At 36.0% G+C, this 14,293-nt stretch overlaps 1 protein-coding gene across 2 annotated transcripts in view; it reads left to right on the top strand.

The window, feature by feature from the left end:
* Positions 1-14,293, top strand: part of MACO1 (macoilin 1) — a 65,209-nt gene that overhangs the window by 28,553 nt on the left and 22,363 nt on the right. The window contains exons 5-6 of one of the 2 annotated variants that reach the window (XM_088140941.1): positions 1,926-2,104; positions 4,293-4,788. In XM_088140941.1, coding sequence (XP_087997067.1) covers positions 1,926-2,104; positions 4,293-4,788 — 675 coding nt within the window. Of the gene's footprint in view, positions 1-1,925; positions 2,105-4,289; positions 4,789-14,293 lie in introns of both variants that reach the window. The other variant, XM_088140940.1, reaches the window with a different exon arrangement.

Raw genomic sequence — 14,293 nt, 5'->3', positions numbered from 1 at the left:
TATAGTTTTACTATGACATCAAGGAAACAGACTTGTTCTGTAGATAGGTCAAGGCTAAAGTTGATGGTGCAGTTTACTTGTTGAAGTCATGATGGAATTGGATGAAATACTAATTTCCATGGATTCAAATGAGGAAAATGTCATCAGTGAATTTCATGTTCTGTAAACGAGGAGCTTTGGGAGTAAGAGTTGAGAAAGTGTTGTTCTAGATCAGCCATGAAGACGTTGACATTGTGGAGCTATGTGTGGGCCCATGGCCACGCCACTGATTTGCAGGTACACCCTATTGCCAAAGGTGAGGTAGTTATGGATGAGTATACAATCTGGGAGCAAGGCATTGCTGTTTTGGTACAGTTCAGCGTGTTAACCATGGCTGTATTGGAAGGGAAATTTAACAATATGCCATATGCAGACCAGACTTTGTGTACAGAGTGGGAACACAGCTCACCTTTTTTTATAATGATTTTTATATCTGAGCAACTTTTATAACTCCCCTTTTAATCAAGTTCCCAAGCCACATAGATTTATTTTATCGTTACTATTTATAGTGTGACCAGAAGGACACTGTTTTCTTAAATGTTGCTATATTTTGCTTTATTGCTTATAGAACCTGACAGAGGTTGATTTCTTTGTCTTATTTTTATTGTTTTATTGTTGGTCTGCCTTGTGCCTTATTGCCTTATTTCTGGCTTTTGCTATTATAGTTTCACTGTTTTGCTTTTGCTTTTTTTTTTTTTTTAACTGAGATTTTCTGGTCATTGACCATAATAAAAAAATTCATTTTATTTCATTGCCACTTAAAATCTGAATTCTTCCTTCAGTTTGTTGTCAGCATGTCTTACTTAACTGATTGTGCACCTTTTATGTTATTGGGGTGCTATTTTATCTAAAATAGCTACAATCTAGATATTTTATTTTAGATAAAATAGATTATCTACAATTTGATCACAAAGCTTGTGACATTTTTGTAGTCAAATTATTTTTTTCCCCTTGTTAGTTAAGCAAATGTTTTTATTGGCTGATGCAGGCTCCATTACCTCTGAGCAGCTGAATCCATTTTCCTTTCAACTTTCATATTCATTTATGTTTTGTGGATAATAATGAATGTTGGGTGCTTCAGAAAAGGTAGTGTTCTCAAATCCAATCTTTATTACAGTCATAGACCAGCATAAAAAGGGAGTGTTTAGCCATGGTGGTAGTGACTTCTAGCAGTTGTATTTAATTTTGGATATGATTATGGGTTTGAGGATTTTATGAACACATTGGGTTGTCAAATACATAGAATTTCTGACAACTTAGGTTTAGTAAATAATTATTTGTAAATAAATTGTATTTTTTTAAAAACGGGCTACTGAATTAATTTACTGAATTTCATAGTGGTTATGCTGGGTTTCTACAAGTCTCAAAAAGGTTCAGTTTCCAAAAGTGAGCAAAATGTTTCGGCTGCAGAACTCTAGTTTTTATTTTAAAATGTATTATTTTAATTGATAAATAATAATCAAATGTAGAAAATTAATGTTTTAGAATACATTTGTGTATTCTAAAACAGGAGTGATGGGGAAATTATAAATTATTTCAATAATCTCAACTGCATCTTCCCAATATTAAAAACGGAGAGTACTCTGTTTCTCTTTTGATCTGAGAAATCAAAAAGCTTCAGAAGCTGAAGATCTTAGTTGCAGGGTCTCAGGATACCAGCAGAGACTTGACAGCTAAGTTAAACAGCAGCCATTCCAAGCTCTTAGGGAATGTGCACTTGAGCCTGATGACTGAAAAGTGACTGAATATCACTTTTATCCTTAGAAGGATAATTCTTTGATATCTGCATTGTGACTGCCCTTTGTCACATTCTGGAGTATTACATTAATTTGCTCTGATGGCTCTGTCTTGATTAGTAAAGTCTGTTTTGTTTTGTTTTCCTCTAGTATTGGATACCCTGTTGTGACTTTGGGCTTTGGTTTCAAAAGTTATGTCAGCTATAAAATGCGATTAAGAAAACAAAAGGAAGTGCAGAAAGAAAATGAATTTTACATGCAACTCCTTCAGCAAGCATTGCCCCCTGAACAACAAATGCTACAAAGGCAAGAGAGAGAAGCAGAAGAAGGTAAGTTCTCACTTAACATAGGCCTTGGGTAGAAGTAATGGTTTGCAGATTTGGAATGCATCTTATGAATTAATGGTACTTTCCCCTCCTCTTTAAATCCAAACCATGGCTTCTTGAATCAGGTACCACAGCACAGTTTAATACTGTTTAGGGCTCTGTCTCTGTATAGTTCATAACTTTATGTGCAGAGTTTCTTTGGAGACATTCCACCTGCCCTTCTTCTCAAGAAGCAGCTGTTGAAACTTTGGTCATACCCCAGGTTAGATGAATGCCTATGACTCAGTCTTCCTGGGAAAGAAGTTTGTGCCTTCTGCTGACAGCCTTTTAAAGTGTTGTGATTACACATGAATAAACTTCCTACCACCTTACTTCTGGAATCTTCTAGATAGTGATCAATATTACAATATTGTATGCATGCTCCTTTGCCTAGAAATGTTTTCAGTTCTCTAAATAATCAAAAAGGAAAGGTGAACAATCACTCTGAAAGGGGTAGGAAAGGAGTAGGTCCCTGATTCCTAGACTTTGCACACAGGTATGAGAGCCCCAGAGAGTTCACATTCTGCATGTCACCAATGTATGTATTGCAGAAAAAATTAATGACATTTAGAGTTCTCCATTTCTCAGGGGAAATTAAAGATTAGTAAATCAAGTCTTATTAAACTGATGGAGAACATGTACATTTTATGACTTAATAACTTTTCAGAGTAAATTGTTTAATATTTATACATTAATCATATTCAGTGTACTGATTGAATGATGGGTGTGTATGCTGCTTGATAGTACTGAATGAAAAGAAATTTGGTAATAAATATGTGAACCTAAATTAATACCCTGATCTGCGGGTGGGGTGTGTGGAGAGAGTGAGAGTTTGATCTATTAGTTTCACTGGACCTTACAGTAATTAAAAATTCCTAAATTGAGGCTATTGACAGATGAAGTTATGTTCCGCATTATGAAATGTGAAGGTAGAAGAAAAAGTGAAGCCATTTTTTAACATTCAAAGTAAGCAACTTTACAGTCGATTTTAAACAGCAGAATTGTCATGAAAGTCATGTTTAGCATTATCATACTGTGAAGAGTAAAGTCTGAAATGTCTGTAAATATACCCATAGTGAATCTTTTCGTGCTGGAGTATTGTTCTTTGTAAGACGCTGTGCAACCCCTTTGTAACTCTGATTATCCTATATTTATATAGAAGTTATTGGAGGCAATTTGAAAGGAATTTCTTAAATAATCACAGCTGTAGAATATGGGATATGGGTGAAAAAATATATTCACTTGGATTGATAAGCTTAAGCAAAGAATCCTGTAGCCTTTTGTGCCTTTAATTTAAATCAGATTAGAAAATTACATTGTAGCAGGGGAAAATACATATTTCTTGTTTTCTAAAAAATCTGCAGCAGTTCTTGATTAGTTCTATCGGTGATTTAAACATTATGTTTGATCCACTAAAATAATTCCCTAAACCTTCAATATTTAAAAATTTTCAGCATGTTCTTCTCTGCAGTAGCCCCCGCTTTTTGGAACATTCTGCCCCCAGAGGTGCGATTGGCCCCCTCACTCCTGGCCTTCCGTAAGGCTTTGAAGACCTGGTTCTACCACTTGGCCTGGGGTGCGGAGGGAATACCTCAAGCATGGGGATGGCTAGCCCCATAGAGGCCTTCTGTCTTCAGCCTCAGATTTTTCATCCTCTTGGACTCTCCTTCTCCTTTTTAGTAATGTTTTAAATTAAGGTTTTATGTATTTATATATTTTATGTTTTTAATGTTTGTTGTGAATCTCCCAGAGTTCCCCCACTGGGGGGAGATGGGTGGTTGAAAAATTTAATAAATAAATAAATAAAAATAAATACAAGGAAGCAGTTGAACATTTCATAAATTGGTATACTTTTTCCCTCCATTTAGAAAGCAGGTTAGTTGAATTTTCCAAATTATTTTGAAGTTTACTGAAATGGCCTGATTGATGCAACACAGGAATCCACCTCAGGAATCCATTAATTCAGAAACTATTAGGAATGTATAATTTATTTTTTTACACTGTAACTGAAGGAAAAATGTTTTACTGGGGAGAGGGAGTAATAGAAGTAACGTAAATCCCTTGTAAAAGAAACATGAGAATAGATGCTACTTCTGATTTAATTTTAAATATTGTCTTTTCCTTCCTTCCTTCCTTCTGGATGTTTCAGCAGCCAAAGGATTGTCTGAGATGGATTCCTCAATACTTTTGCAACACAATGGAGGCATTCCAGCTAATAAAAAATTATCTACAACATTACCGGAACTAGAATACAGAGAAAAGGGGAAAGAAAAAGACAAGGATGCCAAAAAACATAACCTTGGAATAAATAACAATATTTTGCAACCTGTAGACTCTAAAATACAGGAAATCGAATATATGGAGAACCATATCAACAGTAAAAGATTAAATAATGATCTTGTGGGAAGTACAGAAAACCTCTTAAAAGAGGACTCATGCACTGCCTCATCCAAAAATTACAAAAATGCTAGTGGAGTTGTGAACTCCTCACCTCACAACCACAGTGCAACTAATGGAAGCATCCCTTCTTCATCTGCTAAGAATGAGAAAAAACAGAAGTGCACTAGCAAGAGCCCAAGCACACACAAAGACTTAATGGAAAATTGTATCCCCAATAACCAGCTAAGCAAACCAGATGCACTGGTAAGGTAAGTTTGATATGTTACTGATCTGTCTTCACCTCAATACCCTTACCTCTTTCCTGTTTGTTTCCCACTAAGTTAAAGTGCCCTTTTTTGAGGGGAGAAACTGTGATGTTAGGAGAGGGGCACACTATGTACTTAGATGTGCGCATGGTCAAGATTTGGCTCCATTAGCTTGGATGTGCTCTATTCATGCAGTCTAGTAGTCAGACCGGTAGAACGAGATAGGCTATACAGGCTTCAGTTTGGCACATGATTGATTATAGTTTATTTAGTGCAGAGTTTCTTTGTGTAGGTGTGTCATTGCTAAGAAAGAATAAGCAGATGATTACAGTTGTCAGTCATAGTGGTCTTGATGCTCAGGCTCAGGCAGGAGAAATTTTTGAGAGCCTCTACAAATGGCCTCCACTAAATAAGATGGAATTTTGAAGTCTGGTAAACCATAGAAAAGAGTGGTAAAGAAAAAAATGCATGTTTACTTGGTCTGGAAAAAAGTGTTAAGAAGGGTCTCCACAAGATTTTGGAACCGATCTGTTTATGCACATTCCACAAATAATTTCACGAATTCAGTTGTCCTTCCACCTCCATCTGCAATCTACCATCACTGATTATTGAAGGCAGTGTCTCTTTTGAGTAGTTCAACCCCTGTGGACTTCATGGACATGTAATTTTTTTTTGGAAGCATTGTAGAAGTGGTCTTTCATTGCCTTCTTCCAACACGGTTGTTGGCATTTCTAGTGTAACCTACAGCTCTGGTGTCTGCTAAGAAAATCAAGATTTCTTCTCATTTCTCTGCAAAATACTTAAGTGCACTCAATTTGAATAAGTTCTGACCACCCATATGTGTTTAATTTGCTGCTGTTATGTGGTACATAAGTAAAAGCTGGTCCTCAACTTGATGTCTTCCAGATGTGTTGAGAGTATTAGTCCCAAAATTCCTGTCCACCATGGGAATTCTGAGAGTTGTAGCTGCAACATATCTGGAAAGCTTTAACCTGAGATACAAATGGCAATTGTTATTAGTTTGATGCTATCAGCTTAAATTTAAATATGTTGCTTTAAAGCCATTATCTAAGGTATTAGATAATTATTAGCCAGTCTCAGTTTTCTTTGGGCAGGGAGAGGACAGAAGTTGGAGCCAGGGGTCATGATGTTCCTAAATTAAATTCATTTTCTAGGGTTATTTTAATCTGACATCCATTCTGGACATGGGAGTAAAAGAGTAGCCTTAGTAAAATACCTTTAGAGGGAAATTCATGTTGATTATGACTTCTCAGTGGTATTTAGTGCCATTTAGTATCCTTCTGCATTATTTCTCTGAGTCAAATATCAAAGTAATGGTCTAGTACTTCCAGAAGGAAATAATGGTTTTTAATTTGTGGAGCTTCTCGAGGTGTTATTTTGTCCTGTGTGTTTTTCAGTCTATATGCTGATCACACTCTTAGATTGGTGCTTAATGTTAAATAATTGCTTGGATGAGAGCTAACAAATTATGTCTGGACAAGACAAAATTTCATCCATGCAATAGGAATAGTTTTAGGTTGCAAGTTCAAGTGGTGGTGAAGAAAAATGTTTTTTTCCACTGTTAAGATTTCTGCATAGCAGTGTCTCTTCCTAGAACGTAATAATAATTGCACTTTATGTGGGACTGTATTTGAAGACAGTTTAGTTTCTTCAATTGGATAATAATGCTATAGGGAGGTTCGGGGCAGGAGTGGGGAAGAGTTATATATTTGTTTTTGTGTACAATTCAGGATGCTGACTTTGACCTAAATACAGAGGCCTAATTTTTTTTCCTTCATCTAATCCTAACCAGAAGCTGGAATTTTATAGCAAGAACCTTATCCAGACACATGACAAGGCTTTTTCAGTGGTAGCTCCACACATTTGAAATTCTCTTCTCAGAGAGCTCTTTTTGGGTTCTCTGCTTCTGATAAGGAGGACAGTTAAGGCTTTTCTTTTTAATCAGACTTTTTGAGGTTTCTGAAATATCTTAGCTATGAGTTTTACTGTTATCATTTAAAAAATCAAAGTAGTATGCACCAGTCTGATTTTGTCATGGAAGAAGAAAAGAATATAAATTATTTTAAATAAATATTTCTTTTTTCAGTAGCAAATGGGATCTGTAATAAGAATATTGTAATGTGGATTGTTCTTAGTCAGTATTCCATTTAAACAGCCTTGTTTCCATGCTGGCTGGGGAATTCTGGGAATTGAAATCCACACACCTTAAAGTTGCCCAAGTTTGAGAAACACTGTGTTAAACTATAGCCCTAATCAGAAGTAGAAGAAAGGATTATAGTTACAGATTTGGAGAGCAACCTACCAGTATGACGGTGTGGGTATGTGTGTGTCAGATGGTATTTGAAGTCAACGTTGTGATCACTTAAATAACAAAGTGGAGGCAGCCGCTTTGTAGACATTTATTGTGTGAAATCCAAATGATAATTTGAAATAATTGCTGTGCATGAACTGGTGAGACATTCAGGCCAACTGAAGCATATTTCACCCAACCTTAAAGCAGCTACTAGCCATGGCAATGGAACTAACTCCCATGGCAGACCCAGGGGCCCATTCTGCCCCCATATCTGCCCTAGCAGTGTTATTATTGGAGTTAGTGATGTTATCTTCAGCATCAGGGAAATAGACTTATTCAGCCTTCGAAATCTATCAACAGTCCTTCACTCACCTTTAAAAGAACATATGTTTACATTTACAAACATGAACATTTAGAACATAAGACTAAGCCACAGAACAGAAAGATTTCAGAAATTGGTGACCTTGCAGCAGCTTTGCCCAACTGGTGATCTCTAATAGCAAGCATGAATTCTACTAGTTGTAGTTCCTGCATAATTGGAAAGCACCCATTTGCAGAGGCTGCCCTGGTTAGTGGTCATTCGTGTTAAGAGGGGCTGTACAATTTTTGAGAAATAAAATTCTCTGGTTGGTATATCTTCTCAGTCAGAGATCCAAGCTTTTCATTTTATTATAAAGCTATCAGTAGAAAAGTTCAGTTCTCTTCCCTTTTTCTCACTTACAAGTCTCTTCTTTTCATTCTTGTTTTATGAAGGTCCTCTAGATAAAGCCTGGATTCTCAAATGCTTTATTGTCAGCAGCGATTTATACCAGTACTTTTTAGGTTTGTTAATTTTGTGTGGGCCTATTTCTAAGCCTATGACTGTGTATTGTTAGAATTTTACACACCTTCATGATTTGTGTTTTTGCTAAGTGAAGTGACACAGAAGTTGTAACAGTGCCTTGTGGGATTTTAAAGAATTTATTATTGTATAATTTGTTGTGCGTCACCCCCCCCCCCCATAATGTGCATGAGAAATAGTTCTGGAAATGGCATATAATATAAGTACACCCAGCTTCTGAGGGAGAGGAAGAACTGGTAAAAGAAGTGAGAAATAATAAGAATTACTTCCAGTGACTGTTAGTGAATAATAAATACTAAAAACATACTATTGTGGAGTCCTTGGTGCTCTCTGAGCTTGGTTATTTGCTTGTAGATGTTTCATTACCCAACTAGGTAATGAATCTCTTCTATTGAATCTCTAATTCAATTCTCTTTCCCTATTCAATTCAATTCAATTCAATTCAGTTCAGTTCAATTCTCTTCAATCCAATTCTCTATTCTATTCAGTTCTCTAATCTCTTCTGTTGAAACTTACTGTTTGCTGATAGTCTTTTCATATCACCTTTCCAAAAAACAATACACAAAATATAAAAATATATTAAAGCAACATGCTGGCATATTAAATCAGTGATGGCAGTATAAAAGATATGTTTCTTAACTCCTTTCTGGGGGTGGAGGGAGGGGAAAAGTGCAGGTCAGTCTTAGCCCTGAAAGGAGATCAGGAGCTGCATACATGTGTCCATGGAATCATCAGGAGCTCAATTCAAGATTTTGCTGCTACTTTTGTGGATTTGTTTACAAGACTGCAATCTAGCTCTATTGACCAGCAGTTCTAATTGCCAATTCATGGAGTTTCAGTAAATTAATAAAGAACGGTGATGAGCAGTGTTCCAAAAAAGTTATCCAATCAAACAGTTTTGGCAAGCAGCATACAATTTGATGGGCATAAATGGCTTTTCATCTCAAAAATGGCAAGGAATAATTTTGTGCAAGTGCTGCATTATATTTTAATATGATTGGGAGTTCCTTGATGAATGAAGGTCAGATATGGGGAGAGTTTTCATCTTCAGCATACTATGATGATAATTAGTTATATACTCCTGTTTTTCTGTATTTGTATCCTGCTTAGAATCCAATACAGGACTCTCAAAGCAATTCACACATTTCAGCGAACAAATAAAAGTCATTAATGTATCCTAAATAAGTATCAGCTCAAGACATTTAGTTCCCAATGAGGAAATACTTTTGAGACTAACCTTAGAGATCCTCTCTCTGCACCATCTAAGTATGAGTTTATGTAGGCAAGCATGAGAGATAACAGCTAGACTCGCAAGCAGCTGGTTTATTGAAAAAGCAATAATTGCTTATATTCACATAATGCCAAGCCTTAAATCATAATTTACAAATCACAGTGGCAGGTTTCATATAAAACACTAAGAGACAACCAAATAAACCACATTACACCTTGCTACAATGAATGAGTCCAGCTTAAATGTTGTCTTTGGTGATAACAAGCTGTGAAATTTGTACCCACTGGAGATCAGCTAAGCAACTTTTTCCTGCCTTTGGTGGTTGGTCAACATATTTCTGCCATTGACACAATTTTCTTTGAAGTACACATTAATCTGGTACATGTGCATTTCCAAACAGGTAAGTGGAGGGATTTGTAGAAGAGAATTAATAGAAGGATACTTAACCACACCCATTAATTATCTCTGGCAAAAGTCTACCCTCTTATCTGGTTCCTGGTTTCATAGGCGAAGCAAAATAGATTTCTCCATTTGCAGGGGAAAATCAGTTGGCTCTTTTTTGCTCCTGCAAGTAGGACTAGCAGCTTCCACAGAACTATATTTGTGGCTCTTGTACTAGTAGTAAAATTTGTGGTGTTTATTAGGATTCTGAAAGGTCTTGGAAAATACTCTTAATGCCTCAGATCAGAGTTTTTCGTTCTCATTAAAGTCACAGTCCTCTAGAGAAGCATTTCAGGAGGCGATAACTTGGAATTGAGAAATGGCTCTGAAGAGAAAGGTAACCTTTTCCCTACCACTGTTTCTACCTACCACACACAGCATGCTTCTAGGAGTGCAAAGAAAATAAAGCAGCTGGGGAACGTCTGTTTGCTTCAGTTTCTCACTACTAATTTTTTTTATTATGTAATTTTTATTAAAGTTTTTTTAAAAAAGGAAAATAAAAACTAATACAAACTAATATAAACTAATAGAGTCACTTTGTGTGAGATGGGCAGCTATATAAATACAATAAGTAAATAAATAAATACATATAAAGTAATGAAAAGAAAAAGAGAAAAAAATCAAAGAGAAAGCTAAAAGTATAAAAAAGGGGGGAAGGAAAAAATTGAAAAGGACAAAAAAAGATACAAAGAAGTAGCTTCTGATCTTTACAGCAGTTATAAGTACAGATATAAATTCACCTCTTTCTCTGTGATTACAATATAACTTTCTTTTTTCTATAATCTATCCTGTCTAATCATCAAAACCATAAATCATAAGTTCATTTTTTCTGTTTCACGCAAAAAATCTTATAAGGGGTTTCCAGTCAGCAATAAACATAGGTATTGTCTTCTGTCTGATCAAAGAAGTCAATTTAGCTGTCTGATCCATCGTCTTCACCAACCATTCCTCCATGGTGGGTAATGCCAAATCATTTCAGCTTTGTACATACAATAACCTTGCTGCAGTTATCATGTACAAAAACAAAGTTCCATAACTTTTTTCCAGTTGTTTATCCATCAGTCCCAAGCTTCTCACTACTAATTGTCTCTTTGCAGTACTGCTATGGCATATAAGAACCAGCTATTGGGATCTTATATTCTTCTGTGTACAATGTGAAGCTTTACTCTGACATTTAACAGGAATAGTATGTGCTTTTTTCTATTTGCAGAAACTGTGTGTATGTGTGTGCAAATACTGTATTTGTAACTTTCTATTGTAGCACAATTATTTTCAAGTGCATATGTTGTTGGAGGTAGCACCAGGACATCAACGGTACAGGCAATCCCCAGTTTAAGAATGAGTTCCGTTCCCAAGGTTTGTCCTTAAGTCGAATTTGTATGTAAGCCGGAACAGTATTATTATATAAGTAGTATCGTGTAATGAACTTGAATCATGTATTTAATTCAAATTTTGCTACTTTGGCTACTTTCTTAACTATGGGTCATCTGTAACCCAGGCATTCTTAACCCAGGGACTACCTGTCTAGATTTCCCTCGCATTATGTGAATTCAGTGTCACAAGATTTTTGCCAACATTGTCAATTTGCACCAAAGATCTGGAAACATGCCAAGATGTCTTCTTTCCACCAAAATTGCTTAAATGTTTCCCTGTCCAAATTCCATTCTGCCTTCACACATTTACCATCATGTTTTGCAGCTGTTCCAGTTGCATGTCCTGTCACCATTTATTTCCATATCTGCAATAGCTGTTACTGTTACTGTGGGGTCAAAGCAGACATCAACATCTTGTCCAACCCCTTACCCAAAAGGAAAAAGAAAAAGACACTAGAAGTAAAAGCCAGCATATTGCATCACACTGAAGCTGGTGAAGGATCCTCAGCTCTAGTATGTGCTTTTAACCTGGGAGAACCTATTCTTTGCAACATAAGAAAGACTGCTAATAAAATTTGTAGTGCAATTATGTATTTTACCTCTTTGTCTGCCATAATAACCACACACATTAGATATCCAGCTATAGAAAAGATGAAGTACGTGCTTTCATTGTACATAGAACATGAGACAAGGAAGAAAGTATGTTTTAGTAACATAGTGCTTAAGAAAAGGCTCTAAAAATTGTAACTACATTTGTCAATGCATCTGGGTTACCAAATTTGACTATTCCCCATAATATCCTTTTTCTCCACTCGTTCATTGTCCCACTTTATGCAAATTTCCTTTATGTGAGGTTTTTGGGAAACATAATCCAAGCATAAAGCGAAAGTTTATTCTGCATATACTTCTGCTAAGACTATGAATACATGCTTTGGATACAGGGCTTCATGAACTGTATTTCATATGAAATATTGTTGAATTTTTTTTGTTGTTGTTCAGTCGTTAAGTCGTGTCCGACTCTTCGTGACCCCATGAACCATATTGCGCCAGGCCTTCCTGTCCTTCACTGCCTCCCTGAGTTTGCTCAGTTTCATGCTCATTGCTTCAGTGATGCTATCTAACCATCTCATCCTCTGCCGTCCTCTTCTCCTTTTGCCTTCAATCTTTCCCAGCATCAGGGTCTTTTCCAAAGACTCCTCTCTTCGCATTAGGTGACCAAAGTATCTGAGCTTGAGCTTCATTATCAGTCCTTGAAATTTTTTAGGTTAAAAAAAAAAAAATCTGAAGAAGATCTTTGCATGGGAACTTGGATGGTTTTTAGGACTGGACAGTTCTGATCTAGATGTACTAAAGATTTGATATTGTTATAGGAGAGATCCAAAAGTTCTCTCTTTGCCTGTGATCTACGTACAAATATACACATGTACCTTATATGTAACAAAAATAAATGTTCTAAATTTTAAAAAATGTACAAATAACCTTTTCTGCAGATCTGTAAATAATTCATTTGCAGACTCCTTGAAAAAAATTATATGCAGAGCAACAGAGGGTTTCTTTGGTTGTTCTTCAGTATTTCATAGTCAGCAGCGCAACATAGCATCAAAGATGGAGCCATTAAATTTATCAGTTCAAGCTTCATCACAACTACAAATTTGCTAGGCTCCCTTAATCAAACACTCTATTCTGAACTAGTGAGAACTAGCTTTCCTTTAGTTTTAGGATAATTGCTATAATTTTATAAAAGGAAAAAGAAAAACAAGATAAACAATAAGTGTATATATTAATAAAGAAAGCCCAGCAAAACAAAATATATGTATATATTACACTAGATATGTAAAAAGCTATTCTATTTTTAAGCAACAAATTAAACCTTGCTTGGACAGAATGATATTAATATGAGTTTTCATTACATCAACAGAGAGTCAATTCAAGATCTAAGATTAAAAACATTTCTTTGGTTCAGGATTTTAAGTCCAGAGAGAGAGTTTCTTTCCAGCAACACCAAATTTATCTTTTCAGCAACACTCCAAGCTAAAAAAGTTCAAAGTTCTTCTCAAATCTATTAATTCAAAGTTTATAAACTAGAGTTACAATTAGCATTAGCACTCCTGGCCACTACTGCAAGAGTACTGCATACTGGTAGTCCTCGCTTAACAACCACAACTGAGACCAGCAATTCTGTTGCTAAGCAACATGGTTGTTGAGTGAGACATCACGTGACCGCAACAGGCTTATGACCTCACTTCCACTGTGGTTGTTAAGTGAATCGCCCATGGTCATTAAGCAAGACATCACGTGACCGCAACTTGTGATTTCACTACTGGCTTCTCCAATGACTCTGCTTATCAGAAGCAAACTGTGAAGCGTGCAAATAGCGATCATGTGACTCTGAGATGCCCAATGCCCACCTGCTTGAACCCAAATAATCATGTGACTACGGGGGATGCTGCAACAGTCATAAGTGCAAGGTTTGGTCATAAAGTTACTTTTTCAGTCCTGTCGTAATTTTGAACAGTTGCTAAATGGGGCAGTTGTTAAGCAAGGACTACCTGTACCGATGGGTACCAGGTCAGAGGTGAATCCAAGAGAGAGAAAGGGTTCAAATTTAGAAAATGGGGGCTCTGAATCTGTTCACAGTCTACCCCTTTTCAGAGTTGCACCACATATCAATCATTGTTACCTCAGTCTTCTCAGAATTAGGTTATCCAGTTCTCTCCAATTTTAGTATTGGAGAACATGTAAATTAAGATGCTTTTTTTAAAAAAAACTCTCTGTAATCAGCACCTAATACAAGCAAACGGCATATTTATTTTCTCCCCCTTTAATTGTTATCCAGAGCAATTTACCTATGAATATTTCATTTTTATTGTGAGATGGGTGATGAACAATGGAATGACATTTAATTATGAAAACTATGTGTGGCTATCTCTTTCTGCACATTATTTTAGTTAGGGATATGTGCATACATTATATTCAAATAATGAAAGCAGATTAAAGCCATTAAAAGACAAAAACCCAACGAAATCCATAACAGTAAAACAAAACAAAAAAATAAATTCAGTCTCATGGGCTTTCTGATATAAAATTAATTTCATCTGATACCTACAAAGTGGTAAATAGGGCAAAACAATTTTCTCCAGAAAGCATCTTCAGTAACTTCCATCATTAAAAAGATAAAAACAGAAGTCTTACTTGCTCCCTATCCTTTGCATTTCTGATAAAGGAAAAATGGCTTCTTTGGCTTCACACAATTTCAGCAGAAGTTGCCAACCCATTTTCAGAAATATTCTCAAAGTTAAACATTAGAA

This window comes from Python bivittatus, unplaced genomic scaffold, assembly GCF_059951505.1.
Source record: "Python bivittatus isolate LINGU-HERP-01145 unplaced genomic scaffold, Pbiv_v1 ctg000250_np1212, whole genome shotgun sequence".
In the NCBI taxonomy this organism is placed as follows: Eukaryota; Metazoa; Chordata; class Lepidosauria; order Squamata; family Pythonidae; genus Python; species Python bivittatus.
Note: the sequence above shows the minus strand (reverse complement) of the source record. Positions and strands in the feature narration are given on the sequence as shown.